The sequence below is a fragment of the Petaurus breviceps genome, unplaced genomic scaffold (assembly GCF_028583685.1).
Source record: "Petaurus breviceps papuanus isolate PSGF00001 unplaced genomic scaffold, PetGlider_PUasm1.0 330, whole genome shotgun sequence".
Taxonomy (NCBI): domain Eukaryota; kingdom Metazoa; phylum Chordata; class Mammalia; order Diprotodontia; family Petauridae; genus Petaurus; species Petaurus breviceps.
Genome location: NW_027186096.1, coordinates 134,789 through 152,061, shown reverse-complemented (window position 1 = coordinate 152,061; position 17,273 = coordinate 134,789). Strand labels below are relative to the sequence as shown.

Here is a 17,273-nt window from a genome sequence, read left to right as displayed (position 1 = left end):
TTTTTAAGGTAATGTTTTTCACAGTATTTTTTTCACGTGTCCTCCTCTTCGACCAGGCTGTCAATTGTCTTTTCAGAATGTTCTTACTCTCCTTTCTTTATTTAAATTTTTCTCTATTTCTTGTTTGATTTTGAAAATAAATTTTTTTGCTTTCCTTAGAATTCTTGTTGAACTCATGTCTAATTCCCATTTTGTTTTCCTTTGAGGTTTTGCTTTTAGCTGTTTTGATTTAATTGTCTTCGTTTGAATTTGTATTTTGATCTTTCCTATCACCTTTCTATGGTCAGGTTTTTTTGTTGTTGTTGTTCATTTTTCTACCTTATTTCTTGATTGGTAACTTTATGTTAATGTTGGGCTCTGGTCCTGGCATGGTGGATTGGGAGGGTGAGCACTGCCTCAAGCTTCAGACTTTTTTCACACTTCTGTTTTCAAGGCTAGTTCGGAAAGTTTTTAGTTTGGAAGTTTTCAGTTCTTCCAAGGTACTGTGAACTAGGGAGAGGTGTGGTCATTGCTTTCTTGGTCTGAACTCTGGTCTTTACCTAGGAAGAGTCCCTGATCCTTTGGGATCACAATTGATACAGCTCCTCAAGACCCCCTCCTCCTTTGGGACTGGAAATGATACTCTAGTAACATGTTTCATAGCCTTCAAGATAGAATACTTAGTCGGCTGGTCCCTTGAGATTAAAAAAATGTCATTCACTTTCTTAGTAAATGAACAAAAGGTAATGGCATCTGAGGGCTAACAGGGAAAAACAGTGATGACTAAAAGTCAGGATGACTTTATCAGTAAGAGGATATGCCATTTTATATGCCATAATCTCATTTATTCCTTGCAACAGTGGAGCAGAAAAGGAGTGGGCAGCTTTCAGAGATTTGGTGTATAGCACTACATTTGCTTATCTGGGTCAGAACGCTCACAAATACCAAGACTAGTTTGATGAAAATGATGTGGAAATTTAGAAGTTGCTAAATGAAAAATGAGAACTGGGGCGGCTAGGTGGTGCAGTAAATAGAGCTTGGCCCTGGAATCAGGAGGACCTGAGTTCAAATCCGGCCTCAGACACTTAACACAAAATTAGCCATGTGACCTTGGGCAAGTTACTTAACCCCAATTGCCCTACCTTCTCCCCTCCAAAAAAAAAAAGTGAAATGAAAAATGAGAACTCCACAGGATTTTCCAGCAGAATAGTTTATCCATCTCCAGGAAGGCAGCATTTAATTCCATCAAAAGTAATGTACAAGCAAAGCTTAGAGTGATGCAGGATTCCTGGCTCAGTAAGAAGGCAGATGAAATTCAGTTTTATGCTGATAGCAACGATCCAAAGTGCTTTTATAATACCCTGAAGGCTAATTGTGGGCCAAAGACCAATGGTGAATCTCAGCTACTCAGCGCTGATGGAGTTACATTGATTAGTGATAAGGACAAGTGCTTATGAAGAAATGTGCTGAATACTTCCATAGTGTTCTCTACAGACCATCATCAGTCCCTCCCTAGCTGAAGCTCTAAGTGAAGAAGAGGTTTTGAATGCCATTAGACTCCTTTCATGTGGCAAAGCACCAGGTGCTAATTCTGTTCCAGTTGAGATTTACAAGGTAGGGAGTCCATTGCTCATATAAAAGCTGACTGAAATTTTCCAGGTTATCTGGCAAGAGGAGCTTATTCCCCTGGGAGTTCAGGGATGCCTCCATTGTCCATCTCTATAAAGGTAAAGGAAATAGATTGTCCCGTGACAATCACAGGGGTGTATCTCTCTTAGTCATTGCTGGCAAGATTCTTTCCAGAGGCCTCCTTAATAGGACGATCCTTCACCTGGAAGATGGTCATCCACCCTACAGCCATTGTAGCTTCAGAAAGGGCTGAGGAACAGGTGATGATGGTGTTTGCTGCCTGACAATCCAGGAGAAATGCCAGGAGCAGAACAGAGGTCTGTATACAACATTTGTAGATCTGACCAAGGCCTTTGATACTGTTAGTTGTGAGGGCTTATGGAAAATTAGGTCAAAATTTGGTGCCTGGAATTCAGCAGCATTGTATGTCATTTTCATGACAGCATGCTTGCCTGTCCAGATAATAGACAGTACTCTCATGCCTTCCCAGTCACCAGTGGAGTGCGACAAAGCTGTGTGCTTGCTCCAGGCTTTTTAGCTTGATGTTTTCAGTCATGTTGTCAAGTGCTTTCAATAAGGATGAGCGTGGCATCCAAGTCAGCCATGGCACTGATGATAAATTCCTCAATTTGAAAAGGCTACAAGCCAAGACCAAACCGGAGGAAGTGTTAGTGAATGGTTTTCTGTTTGCAGATGATTGTACACTCGATGCAACCTCTGAAGCTGAGATGCAGCAAAGCACAGATCAATTTTCTGCTGCTCGTGCCAGTTTTGGCCTAACAGTTAACACTAAGCAATCATAGGTGCTCCATCAGCCATCTCCACACCATCCATATATGAAACCATCAGTTATAGCAGATGGAGAAGTTTTGAATGCTGCGGATAAGTTCACTTACCTTGGTAGTGTACTTTCCAGGGATGTACACGTGATAATGAGGTTGACCCAGGCATTGCCAGAGCTAGCTCAGTGTTTGGGAGGCTCCAAAAGAAGTTGTGCTAGAGAAGAGGTATTAGTTGACTACCAAACTGGAGGTCTACAGAGCCATCGTGCTGACCTCATTGGTGTATGCCTGTGAAACCTGGACAGTCTACCAGCGCCATGCCAGGGAACTGAATTGCTTTCATTTGAATTGTCTTAGGACCTTGGAGCTTGGTTTTAGCTTGGTGATGTCGCTTTGGCCTTCTTTGAGAATGAAGGACAGCCGCCATAATTAGGTCGGAAGATCAGGTGGACGACGTAGACATTCATACACTTAAATTGTAGCAAAGCATTGGCCAAAAGCCTCTCTTAGCCTGCTTGTGGTTAAGATATAGAAGTAAGGACTGGGCGATAGTGTTATTAGGTGCGTGTGGAGCTGGTTCAATGATCAAAAGCAAAGAAAAGTCATGAAGTGGTCAATGTCAACTTAGAAGGAAGATCTTTACGAGAGTTTCTTTGTGCAATATTTTTTATCATTGGCTTAGATAAAGAACTCTCCAATTTGTATGTGATATTTATCATGAAAGTATACTAAGACTTGACAGAATCAGGAACTAAAGGATCTTAGGCTAAAATTATAGGCTAGATAGAGTAAGATAAAATCAGTTAAGGGCAAATGTAAAGTTCTGTACTTGGGCTTTTCAAATCAACTTCATAAATACAGGATGATGGAGGCATGACTAGACAAGATTTGGGATCCATGGAGTTTTCTGGACTACAAGCACAATAGAAAGTTAATTCTGTTCTAGGCCACATGAAAAAGGCATCTTATCCAAAAGGAAGGAACTAATAATTCTGCTCTTTTCTGCCCTGTCCTGTCCATGCTCAAGTACTGGGCATTTAGGAAAAACATAGATAAGTTGAACAGAATGACAAAGGTTATGAGATGATGAATGAGACAATGTCCACATGAAGATTCATTGAAAAAACTAGAGATATTTAGCTTAGAGAATTAGCAAACTCAGAAGGACATAATAGGTGTTTCAAGTATTTGAAGATCTTTTATGCAGAAGTATTAGACTTGCTCCACTTAGCTTCTGAGAGACGTGGGTGGAAACTGTAAGTGAAATTTCAGCTTGACTATAGACAAAATCTTTCCAATAATTAAAGGTATCCAAAAGTAGAATGAGTTCCGTTAGGATGTTTTGAGTTACTTCTTCCCAATTAGTTCAGGGAAGTTAGGTGCTGCAGTGGATAGAGCACCACACCTGGAGTCAGGAAGATCTGAATTCAAATATGTCCTTTGACACTTTCTAGCTGTGACCCTAGTCCAGTCACTTAATCCCTGTTTGCCTCAGTTCCTCATCTGTAAAATGGGAACACACTGGAGAAGGAAATGATAGACCATTCCAGTCATGTAGAGTATGACATAACTGAATCACTGAACAAAACAATAACAAATTAAAGCAGAGGCTAAATGACTACCTATTGGGGATATTGTTGAAAGGATTTGTGGTCAGATACAATTTAGACTAGGTGTCCATTGAAGGTCACGTATAACTCTTGGATTCTGTGATTCTGTGAACTGTCTTGAATTTCTTATCTCTGTTCACACATTGAAGAATAAAGCATATTTTTTTTTATGGGTTTTTAGGTTCCTTTAGTGCCATCTTCATTAGAAAGTGCTGATGTTCCACCACATATGACGCCAACGAACATTATTATTCCTGAATTGAAAGATCGACTAATGGCTCAAGGTAACCTTCTTGGGTATAGACTTAAATTGCTGATTTTTTTAAATTTCAGATTAGACAAGACAAATATTTAAATGTTAATTTCAGGCAAGGAATGTAACAGTAATAATAATAATAATGAAACGTCAGGTAAGTCTTTTGAAAAATAAATAAGAGTTAGGGACTCACCCTTAAGATTGTAATTCCCAAAGTGCTCTTTATTAACAGAAATATCCGTTTGGTTTTTAGATCAGGGGACTGATAATTAATATTTTTAATTCCTTATTCTTTTGCCAGAACATGTCAGTTCAATAATGTATTCATTTTGGAAGTCATTTATTCTGATACTTTTATACTGCCTTTTAGAAATTCTTCTGGTCAGTCAACTTGAATAGTCTTCAACTTGAGGAACAAAATAGGTACATTTTCCCTTTCCCTTTTATAAAAGAAGCATTTGATCCTTTATACATAGTCTAGAATTTCTCTTTCTTTATCAGAATATATTAATTTCTCTTATTCATGCTTGCCTCCCTGCAAAAAACCTCCCTCTATAACTGATTATTGCACATAGCACATTCAAATAGCATTTATTAAGTACTTATTGTGCTAAACACTGGGAATACAAATACTAGTAAAAAGAGAGTCCCTATGCTCAAGGAGCTTACATCCTAACGCATCAAAAGAGGCTAAAAAGTAAGGGGAAAAACTAAAGCATGTGGTCCAGGGCTGAGTAGGGGTAGTCCTGAGTGCAGCCTGGAAATGAATGAGATACCAACCTGGGTGACCTTTTTTAAAAGTTCTGGGAAAAGCCATCTAGTCAAAGGGAGGAGGGGAATAAACATTTCTTAAGCATCTACCTGGCATTGTGCTAAGTGCTTAACAAATATTATCTCTGATCCTTACGATAACCCTGGGAGGTAGGGACTATGATCTTCATTTGACAGTTGAGGAGTCTGAAACGAGCAGAGGTTAGGTGACTTGCCCAGGATCACATAGCCAGTAAGAATCTGACACTGAATTTGAATTCAGGTCTTCCTGACTCCAAGGCCAGCACTCTATCCTTTTTCCCACGATTGGCTGTCTACCTATACTTCCAGTGTTGTGAGTTCCATGGCCAGAGAGAAACTTCAGCATGACGAAATGAGACACATTGAGGCATCAAGGTGATAGGCAAGGTTCAGGGCCTTAGCTTTTAGCCATTTGTTAAATGCTCTCAATTCATTTTGATGATGCTCAGTATCTCGCTTTCTAGGGGCTGTTTTTGGTACCTTCTCTTTCTCCTTCCCTGAGGCATCAGCTCTTAAAGTTTCCACTCCTTCCTTTCTACTGCCATACCCTGGAAGGCAGAATAACTGACCTTAGTTTTTAGAGACTATACCACGAGATCACAGGCTCTGATAGTTCTTTCCAATCTGAAAGGTTTTGATTTAAGGCCTGGTGATGAACTCTGTGTCCAATATCTGAGAGGGAACTCAACTAAACTCAGGGAGAGTCATAACTAAAATGTGATGAACATTTTTTGCTTTAGCTCATGAAATTGTCTATTTGCTATATTAAAATTTTGTAGATGTGAGATTTTAATAAAATATTTGACAAATACTCTCATGGGGGAGGCCAGGTAGCACAGCAAGTAAGCGCACTGGCCCCAGAGTCGGGATGACCTGGGATTGAATCCGGGCTCAGACCCTTAGCACCACACCCAGAAATAACTGGCCATGTAACCTTGAGCAAGTTACTTAACCCCAATTGCTTAAAAAAAAAAATCTACCAAAAATAAAATCCTCTCATAGTTCTCCCTGGAAAAGATGAGTGATGTTGACTAGGTGATATATTTGTTAGGTGCATTCAAAACTGGTTGAATGATGAGATCCAGAAAGTGGTGGGATGTCAGTTTGGAATCACATATCCAGGAGAGGGATCTGTGTTTTGCTCTTTGACGTTTATATTTTTTGATCATAGAATTGGATAAAGGTAGATTTGAAGATGACACAAACATGGGTGGGAGCCACCATGCTCAAAGACACAGCTAAAGTAATCTTATCAAGATAAACCAGTGATGTCAAACTCAAGTAGAAAAGATCCATGCACGCTATACTTAGAAAACCACAAATGAACATTTTCTATATTGTATTGTATTTTTATTTGTTTTGTTAAACATTTCCCAATTACATCTTAATCTGGTTCAGGCGATATTGCTAAGGCTACAAGTTTGACACCTCTGTGCTGTATCCTTTGACCAAATTTAGTAAGTTGAGTTCTAATACAGATAAAGTTTTACTCAGGTTCAAAATTTTAGCTTTATTAGCACAAAATGAGAAAGATAGGGCTATATCACAGTTGATCCAGAAAAGACCTTGGGGTTTCAGTGGACATCCCCCTCCAGGTGATGTGCTCTTCTAGGGGAGAAACTGCCTTTTTCCTTTCCGTGTATTCCTAGTGTTTAACTCAGTGCTTGGCACATAACAAGAGCTTAATGAATGTTTGCTGACTGACTGATGTGAATCAACACTGTAATATGGAAAGCAGAAATGGAGTATGACTTCTGCCTACATTAAAAGAGTAATAATTTCCAAGACTGAACAGATGATAGAACTCTGCATGATAAGTTCACATATGGAGTATTATGTTCAGTTCCCTACATATTTCAGGTTCCACATTTTTGCAACTACTGTAATAACTTGGAGAGTACCCAGGGAAGGAGAGCCAGTATGTGTAAAAACGTCCAGCTTATGTTTTATGAATATCAGCTGAAGGTACTGAAAATGTTTAGCTAGCAGAATTCATAGCGGGATTCAGTGGAATGTGGTGGTAGTCCTGAGGTATGGGAAAGACAAAATGTACGGAAACAGTTATTCTTTTTGACACCACAGGGCATAATTGCAAGCAGTACAAGTTGTAAAGAGGTAGAGTCAATATAAGGAAAAATTTCTTAACAATTAGTTTACCAAAAGGGAATGAACTTCCCTGAGAGGTAATGTTTCCCTTTTTTGGAAGCCTTCAAGGAAAGGCTGATGACCATTGTCTGGTATATTGTAGAAGGATTCCACCTAGGGATTCTAATCACCCTTTTAACTCTGAGATTCTGTAGTATAAGGTATAGATGGTTGGTAATTTGTAGGGATGGAAGCAGTACTCACACTCAGGAAATCATAGTTTGTTTTGTTTTATTATTTTAAGTTTTGACATTCATTCTTGAATTATCCTCCAATTCTGTTCTCTTTGAAATATGTTTTCTAATGTATTTTTATGATCCATTTTACATTGGGTTTTAGGCAAAAGCAGTAAGTCTCTGATTTGAAAAATTTGCACTAATGTAAAACAGATTTTGAAAAAAAAAAAAAAAGAAAAGAAAATTGCCTGGAAGGACATGATGTAAAAATAAATTTTAAAACATTTATCATTTAATAAGTTTTAATTCTTCATGAATTTTTTTTTCTTTTTTGAGGGCAGTTGGGGTTAAGTAACTTGCCCAAGGTCACACAGCTAGTTTTTTTGTTAAATGTTTGAAGCATTCTTCATGAATTTTAATTTGGTTCTTGACTTTCAGTTTAATAATCAATTTCCCATTTTGAGTTGTATTGATATGATAAATATATCTATCAAAATTGTCAAAATATAATCGCTTGAGTTTTATAGAGAATAGCAAAAAAAGCCAAATATATAGAAAGGTCAAATTAGTACAGGAATATAGTATCTTTACAAGTTCATTGTTTCATATAATAGTTCTTTTGTTATGTGTGGTGCTTAGAGTTTGTATACACTCAGCAGTTAGAGGAGATAAGGAATTATTAAACTTTTTTGCCATGTGGACATCTTCGGCACTCTGGCCAAGTTAAGTAAACAAGCATTTTATTAAGTGCTTATTATATGCCAGGCAGTCTGCTAAGTGCTAGTTAAGTGTCTGAACCACTTCTTAGAATAATGTTTTTTAATTTTAAAGTAAAATATATATGATTACAGAGGAAACCAATTATCAAAATATTTTTAAAATCAGGTTAAAAACTCTTACACTAAATGATCAGTTATACCAGGGTTTAAACTTGACCAAATAACCACAACATGCTCTCCTTTTATTGAGAGGAAAAAAATCCTTGCATACTGTTGCAAATATCAGACCAGTGTTTTGCAGTTATCCCAAAAACTGGTGACAAATAATTATTTTGAATTTATTTGCTAGCATATTCTCAAAGTAATAAGCAAAGGTAAAATGGTTTTTTATATATGAGATTTGGTGAAAGTTATTATCTTTCTAATTAACAATAGCTTTTTTCTTGCGTAGTTAATGTGCTTATTTTTTAGTTGACAAATCATTGCACCATTTTTCATAATGGGTAGAATCCTTTATGTCAGTTTAGAAACTAAAACTCAAACCAAAGTATACATAGATAACAATAACTTCCAGCTAGCTCCCACATAAGACTAATTTTTAAGCCAATTGTATGTCAACACACAAGATAGTTTATTGATTTCCTATCAAATTTGAGACCTTCATAAATAATTAGAATAATTCCAGTCCATTAAAGTAACAAGAAAATACATTTATTAAATTTATTTAGAATTGTCAAATCTTTGATTGTTGTGTCTCTCTTGTCTCTACTTTCAATACATTATATATAATGTATATATAAAAATCAGAGTTACAGTCAGGATTTGATTCCATTATCCTTAACTTTAAAGCCAGAATTCTATTCAGTACACCAAGCTGCATAATCAAATAAATATTTTGATTTATCCATGGGAATATATTTTTCTGATCTATTGAAATTTTTTGAATTGTATTTTCTCTTTTTAAAAAATCAGAACATTAAAATTTTCTCCAAGCTTTATCAGCTTAAATTGGGAAAAAATTTCTTTAGAAAACAAGTAACAGATTATATAGACTACCTTTTTGACCATGAACATGGCTTCATTTTGCTAACTTGGGTAAATCAATTTGGTTTCCATATTTTTGGAAATGTGAATAGATAACTTGTCACTCTGCTACTTCTTGTGGATATTAGATTAAGAAATAATATGAAATACTGTAATTAGTTACAGTAATGTTATAAAAATGGTCCCTTACTACTACTAATAGTAGATTGGATTACATAGCTCTTTAAGGTTTGCAAAGTGCTTTACAAATACTATCTCAGCGTATCATTACAACAATCCTGTGGATTGGTATTCTTATTATCTCCCTTTTATAGATGAGGAAACTGAAGCAGAGAGAGATTAAGGGACTTGCCCCGGGTTACACAGTTAGTTCATATTGGAGGTATGATTTGAATTTGGGGACTTTCTGACACCAAATCCAGCATTCTATTGGCTGCAGCATCTCTAAAAATGATAAATGTTTTAAACGATCATAAACGAAATAAATTTAACCTTGTTTTTGTGTTCTTTTTGTGATAGGTCAGAGTGATACCACAACAACATCGCCTTCGAGTCCTCAAGAGTCCCCTCTTTCTGCTCCTTTGTCAAAACAGTGCATCGTAACTCCTCCTCTCCTTTCAGCAATGTGCAGCCTTTTGGACAACCTGCTGATAGTTGTTCCAGAGAGCACTGTATCTGCATTCCGTAAGACCAGCATCCTAAAGGCTTTCTGTGGGTATGAGCCTAAAATGATGTTAGCTTAATGACTAGATTTGCTGGTATAAAGGAACTAGATTAATTGTTGCCTTGCGTGTGCTTCTATTCAGGACTCATTTGAGTGACTAGCTTTCAGAGAACTTTTCATCAGCTTTAGTCAAATCAACAAGACTACTTAGAGTAGGTACTTAAAACAGAAGTTGTCCCCCCTTATTGCAATTATCCCTCCTCAGAAAAGGTTTTCATTCAATTTATAGCATTCAGAAATAAAGACAAAATTCAGTAGTTGAGATTAAATAAGGGGAATAGTTGTTGAGTAACAGTTGCCGTTCCATCAAACAAACAAAAGTAACAACTTTATAAATATCCTTGCAGAATCATTTCCCTAATCTGGTCAAGGCATAGGGAAGGGGGCTATTGCTTTTAAATGGATTAATATTTGCTATATTTTATTGGTCTTTATGTACTTATATGTTGCTTAGTCTTAAGTACTTTTTCTCTGTGTCCTGTTTTTTTAATCTGTAAACTTCCAAAGAGCAGATCATTCTCATTTCTTCATGGCACGTATTATGGTACTCAGATAATATTGATGGAAGCCTAGTTGACCAACTGATTTGCCAGACAGTTGGAAATCTTTATAAACACCAGAAAATGACTTCTGAGGAGCATTCGCACTGCTACATGTAGGATACATTGAGAAAGAGGAGATGAGGGACCAGTTAAGAATTTGTAGTCAACTCAAAAGGTCGTTCGTGTCTGTAGTGGAACAAGGTTCCGTGTTTCTTTGTTTTTCTGGAAGTCTTACAAATGGTTAGGCAATATTTTCTTCCATGTACTTTGTACTTTGTAAGTTCTATTTTATTTCCTGCTTTATTTATCTTTCTCATCTAAATCCCCTAATTAGTTTAATATCTTTCCTAGGTGTTTTAATTTATCCCCTACTTTTTTTAGAGCTTACCTTTTTTTAAAAATTTTGCTGCATTTACTTTTATTTTTTTTAATTTTTTATTTTTTTAAATGCTTTATTAACTTCTGATTTACATCATTCATTTCTGCCAGACTTTGAGTTGTCAATTTTCTCCCCGTTTTTCTCCTACCCACCGCCCCAAAATAGCAGTCCCACAGCATATCCCCTCCTCCAATCTGTTCTCTCCCATATTTTCTCCCATCCCCTTTCGACTTTTCCAGTGGATCTCTATGCCCCAGTGCCTGTATATCTTATTTCCCAATTACATGTATAACAGTATTAATAATAGTGTGTATATATATATATATATGTATAGTTGAATATTTGATTTTAAAACTTTGAATTCCAGCATCATTCCCTTCCTCTCTTGTCACCCACCCTTACTGGGAAGATTAGCACAGATACCTGTCACCCACACAAAAAATAACTGGCTGTGTAACCTTGAGCAAGTTACTTAACCCCAGTTGCTTAAAAAAAAAAAAAAATCAATAGATTCCTGTGTTTGCTATCACGTGGATGTACCATATGCAACTCAAACTCATTAGTTCCAAAACAGAACTCATTATTTTTATCGCTAATTCCACCTATTCTTCTAATTTCCTGATTTCTTCCAGTGACACCATCATTTTTCTAGTAATCCAGGTTTGCAGTCTGAGTCATCTCAACTCTTCACTTTTACCACCCTGATAACTAATGAATTGCCAAAATTTGTTAATTCTAGATAGATAAAACATTTTTAAAGGGCATACCATATGCTAGGCATTGTGATAACCCTAGAGATTCAGGTACAAGCAAACAAGACTGCTACCCTCAAGGAGCTTATATTCCGATGGAGGAAGATAGTACTTATAAGGAGGAATGGAGAGCTGAAAAAAGAGGAGAGCTACCCGTCATTCTACTTAGGCTTCCCCTTATTCCTTTATGCCATTTCTTTCTGCCTCTTTGAACTTCTTGTTACCTTTGAGGCATAGCTCATACCACATCCTTTAAAAAGATCCTGATTGAAAACCAAAAGAGAGATTAACTAAGAGCTGGTTTTATGAAAAAACCAACAAAATTGATAGACCGTTAGTCAATATGATAAAAGAAAGAAGAAAACCAAATTAGGAGTATCAAAAATGAAAAGGGAGAATCTACCTTCAATGAAGAGGAAATCAAAAGAATAATTAGGAATTATTTTTCCCAATTGTATGCACATAAATTTGACAATCTTAGGGAAATGGATGAATATTTACAAAAATACAAGTTGCCCAGATTAACTGAAGAGGAAGTAAATTACTTAAATAATCCCATCTCAGAAAAAGAAATTGAACAAGTCATCAGTCAACTCCCTAGGAAAAAATCTCCAGGGCCACATGGATTTACTAGTGAATTCTATCAAACATTTAAAGAACAATTGATTCCAATACTCTACAAACTATTTGGGAAAATTAGTGAAGAAGGAGTCCTGCCAAATTCTTTTTATTACACAAATATGATACTGATACGTAAATCAGGAAGAGATAAAACAGAGAAAGAAAATTATATACCAAGCTCCCTCATGAATGTACATGCAAAAATTCTAAATAAAATACTAGCAAAAAGACTACAGCAACTTATCTCAAGAATAATACACTTTGATCAGGTAGGATTTATTCCAGGAATGCAAGGATGGTTTAATATTAGGAAAACCATCAGTATAATTGATCATATCAACAATAAAACTAGCAGAAACCACATGATCATCTCAATAGATGCCGAAAAGGCTTTTGACAAACTACAACATCCATTCCTATTAAAAACATTAGAAAGTATAGGAATAAATGGAGCCTTCCTTAAAATAATAGGTAGCATCTATTTAAAGCCATCAGGAAGTATTATATGTAATGGGGAGAAGCTAGAAGCATTTCCCATAAGATCAGTGGTGAAACAAGGGTGTCCACTATCACCCCTCTTATTCAATCTGGTACTAGAAATGTTAGCAGTAGCAATTAGAGAAGAAAAAGAAATCAAAGGAATCAAATTAGGCAAAGAAGAGACTAAGCTATCACTCTTTGCAGATGATATGATGATATACTTAGAGAATCCTAGAGAATCAAGTAAAAAACTACTTGAGACAAATAAATTTGGAAAAGTTGCAGGATACAAAATAAACCCACATAAATCCTTGGCATTCCTGTATATTTCCAATGAAATTCAACAGCAAGAGATAGAAAGAGAAATCCCATTTAAAGTTACTGTAGACATTATAAAATATTTGGGAATCTACCTGCCAAAACAAACCCAGGACCTATATGACCACAACTACAGAACACTTTTCACACAAATAGTCAGATCTAAGTAATTGGAAAAATATCAATTGCTCATGGCTGGGTCAAGCTAATATAATAAAAATGACAATTTTACCTACATTAAATTATATATTTAGTGCCATACCAATTAATTTACCAAAAAAGTACTTTATAGAGCTAGAAAAAAATAGTAACAAAATTCATTTGGAAGAATAAATGGTCCAGAATATCAAGGGAATTAATGAAAAGAAATGCCAGGGAAGGTGGACTAGCTATACCAGATTGCAATCTATAGTATAAAACTACTTGGTACTGGCTGAGGAATGGAGGAGTGGATCAATGGAATAGATTAGGCACACGAAATTCAGAAGTCAACGACTATAGTAATCTATTGTTTGATAAACCCCCAGACCCTGGTTTTCGGGATAAAAGCTCACTATTTGACAAAAACTGCTGGGACAACTGGAATATGGTATGGCAGAAACTGGGCATAGACCATTATCTAACACCATATACCAAAATCAAGTCTAAATGGGTTCATGATCTAGGTATAAAGGTTGATACTATAAGCAGTCTCCTAAAACAAGGAATAGTTTACCTATCAGACTTGTGGAGAGGGAATGACTTTATGACTAAACAGGAATTAGAGAACATTATAAAATGTAAAATGGATAAGGTTGACTACATGAAATTGAAAAGCTTCTGTACAAACAAAGCCAATGTAACCAAGATTAAGAGGGAGGTGGGAAATTGGAAAAGAATCTTTACAACCTATGTCTCTGACAAAGGACTCATTTCTAAAATATACAGAGAATTGAGTCAAATTTATAAGAATACAAGTCATTCCCCAATTGATAAATGGTCAAAGGATATGAACAGGCAGTTTTCAGAGAAAGAAATTAAAGCTATCTATAAGCACATAAAGAAATACTCTAAATCACTATTGATTAGATAAATGCAAATTGAAACAACTGTGAGGTACCACATCTCACCAGTCAGCTTGGCTAAGATGACAAAACAGGAAAATGACAAATGCTGGAGAGGATGTGAGCAAATTGGAACACTAATGCATTGCTGGTGGAGTTGTGAACTGATCCAGCCTTTCTGGAGAGCAATATGGAATTATGCCCAAAGGGCTATAAATACTTTCATATCCTTTGACCCAGCAATACCACTCCTAGGGTTATATCCCAAAGAGATCATAGAAGTGGGAGGAAGACCCATATGTACAAAAATGTTTATAGCAGCTCTTTTTGTGGTGTCAAAGAATTGGAAATTAAGGGGTGTCCATCAATTGGGGAATGGGCAAACAAATTGTGGTATATGTATGCTATAAGAAACGAGGAGCAGATGGGCTTCATATTTACCTGGAGAGGCTTATTCGAACTGATGCTGAATGAGAAGAGTAGAACCAGGAGAAATTTGTACACAATTACAGACACAACATATGTGTGATGACCAACTTTGATAGACTGGACTCTTCTCAGCAATGCAGTGATATAAGTCAATCCCAAAAGATGCATGATGGAGAGAAATGTGTGCATCCAGAGAAAGAACTAGAAAGAACTGAGTTTATATCCAGATGGAAGCAAAATACCTTTTTCCTTTTCTTTTTTGGTTTTATGTCCTGTTTACCATTCTTCATTCCATCTGGTACAATCCGTCTTTATAACCTGACTAATGTATGATGTGAAAATATTTACAGATCCTATACTTGACTATATGCCGCCATGGTGGGGGGGGAGGGGACAAAATGTGAAACTCAAGGAATTGTGAAATTGAATCTTGTAAACTAAAAGTAAACAAATTAATTTTTTTTTAAATTAAAAAAAAGAAAAAGATCCTAATCACATCCTGATTTCTCCCATTTTCAGTGCCCTTTTACTACTGTTTATTTTGTATAAAGCCTCTATTTACTTATCTGTGCATGTCTTTCCTTCCCTGTCCCCCCCACTCTAGTATTTGTCACATTTTCTTTTTGTATTCTTGGTTTCTCTTACAGTTCCTGTCAGATAGTGGTAAATGCTGATTGATTGATTGATCTGGTCCATGGGATTCTTAGTTTAGCAGCCAACTAGATTTTCTCCTTTCTTTCTTTTCCTTCCTGTATGGGGGCTTATGTTTCTGCCTGCCTTTACTGTTTTCTTAAGAGACATAGGATGCTTCTGGACTACTTTACATTATATATTCATCTCATGGTTTCTTTCCCTAGTATTTGTATAATCTGTTTTGAAATTATATAGGCACTAATTTTCTCTATTTTGGAAGTTTCTGTTCTTCCTTGAGCTATTTAATAATAATTTCTAGTCTTGTTCCCTTAAATTTCTTTCCACTTTTAAATTGTGAGTTATTGCTATTTTGAAAAACTGCATTGACTATCTAAATTGCTTTTCTTTTTTCTATTTCGTTTAGGGCTTTTAATGTTTCTTTGTTAGAGAAATGCATTCAAGAAGTCATCTCCTTGTCTTACTCGACTCCTGTTGAACATGTTAAAGCTCAGGTTAGTTGTCTTTTGCTACTGCTGAGAAGATGCTGACTTTGTAGTTTGGAGGTGGGTAACAATGTTTCTTCATATGGAAGCTAGTAACATCCTTATGTAAAATCTGAATGGAATTTTAGACTTGGAAAGGTTTAGTTTAAATATGAGGTAATGTGGTTATTATAATGAAAATCATAATGGCGTAGTATAGTAGGAACAGTGTCTAACACTAATCTGGTTGGGACACATGGCAGTGGTTTATATTGCACAATTAGAAATTAAACATACGTGACCTAAGAAGACTGGAAAGGTCCCTGCTTAGGCTAGTTTTTCTCTAAGGAGGTAATAAAACAATCCTCAGTACTTAATTGGTTAAGGCTCAACCCACTGACCTACCTTGCCAGTGTCCGAAGGTATAAAAGACTGCATTAGACACCTTGATTGACTTTCCACTGTGGCGTGAGTCAATATGATCTTCTGTCTGCTTGTTCTGTTGTGGCCAATGGGAAGGCGAGAGGAGCTGTTTGGAACTGAAGCAGTGCTCAATCTTTTCCGAGTACCTTTGTTATGACGTTGAGCAAACTTTATAGTGTTAAAAGTGATATGTCTACAAGAGTCTCATTTTGTTCTAACACTGACCCTGAACAACCAGGCTGTTCTGAGTCAGACCTGACCAAGAACACTAATGTAGAGACCTGGATTCCAGTCCAGCTCTACCTGCCAGTATGTGACCTTAAGCAAAGTGACCTCACGTCTTTAGAGCAGTCTCCTTATCTAAAAATAAGTCGTTTGGGCTATGAATAAGTTAAAGGATAGATTGAATCATTTCAACACTGGGAGTTTGATCTTAGGTCCTCACTACTCTGATAACTGTGTGTCTTACTTGGTCCACTGTTTCTGTCGGGCTCCAGTCATGTTTTATTTTACTCCCTATTCCCTGGATGCCTCAATAATATCTTCACATATCCTCCACCTAGGGAAAGAGCTATGTTTTGTATTTGTATCCATAGCCCTCAGCTTGACATTGAGTGGTGATTAATAATTGTTTTTTTATTTAATCATTTAATTACTCTTTAATAAGTATTTATTTCATAAATGGCCCCAGATAACCCCAATAAGAAAAACCATAAAAATGAGCATTTTTCTACTTTTTTACAACTTACAGCATGTAAGTTGTATGCAGTTTGCTTGTCTCTTTTCCCTCTGACCTACTGAGTATTAAGTATGTTATATCCAGGCGTTTGGAAGTTGTTATGAACCTGCTGTGCTCCGGATTTTTGTTTCTAGAAGTTTTAACCACAGTTGGTGCTGTTATCATTTCTGCTCCTAATACTCTCTGACATCATTGAAAATTAACATAATAACACTAAATTATAGATTCTTAAAGCATAATACATTTGCTTACCAATGTTAGAAGTGCTGGTGAATATGTTAGTAGCTGATAAATTGTTCCAACTTGTTCCAAAGCTGCTTTAATTATATGCAAAGAAATGTGGAACTTCAAAAGAACAATAATTATGATATGGGAATTGGTGGTATACATCTAACTCCATTTTATAATTTCACAAAGTTCCTTCATAAAGGATTATAAAAATTAAGCAAAACAGCTCTCATTATCAAACTTTAATACTTAATGGACAAAGTAATATTTTGAAATATTACTAGAATGACCTTCATGGCAGTGTTAATTCTATCTACACTGTTACTTTATTTGGAGTAACATCAAGTG

General features: G+C 36.1%; 1 protein-coding gene across 4 annotated transcripts in view; it reads left to right on the top strand.

Annotated features, from left to right (window-relative positions):
• RTTN (rotatin) overlaps positions 1 to 17,273 on the top strand; it is a 180,690-nt gene that overhangs the window by 114,938 nt on the left and 48,479 nt on the right. For all 4 annotated transcript variants that reach the window (XR_011169992.1, XM_069096895.1, XM_069096892.1 and 1 more), the window contains 3 exons: positions 4,182 to 4,284; positions 9,652 to 9,847; positions 15,478 to 15,565. Coding sequence is in view for 3 of the 4 variants with exons in the window: in XM_069096895.1 (XP_068952996.1) it covers positions 4,182 to 4,284; positions 9,652 to 9,847; positions 15,478 to 15,565 (387 nt within the window). In the remaining variant the exon portion in view is untranslated. The remainder of the gene's footprint in view (positions 1 to 4,181; positions 4,285 to 9,651; positions 9,848 to 15,477; positions 15,566 to 17,273) is intronic.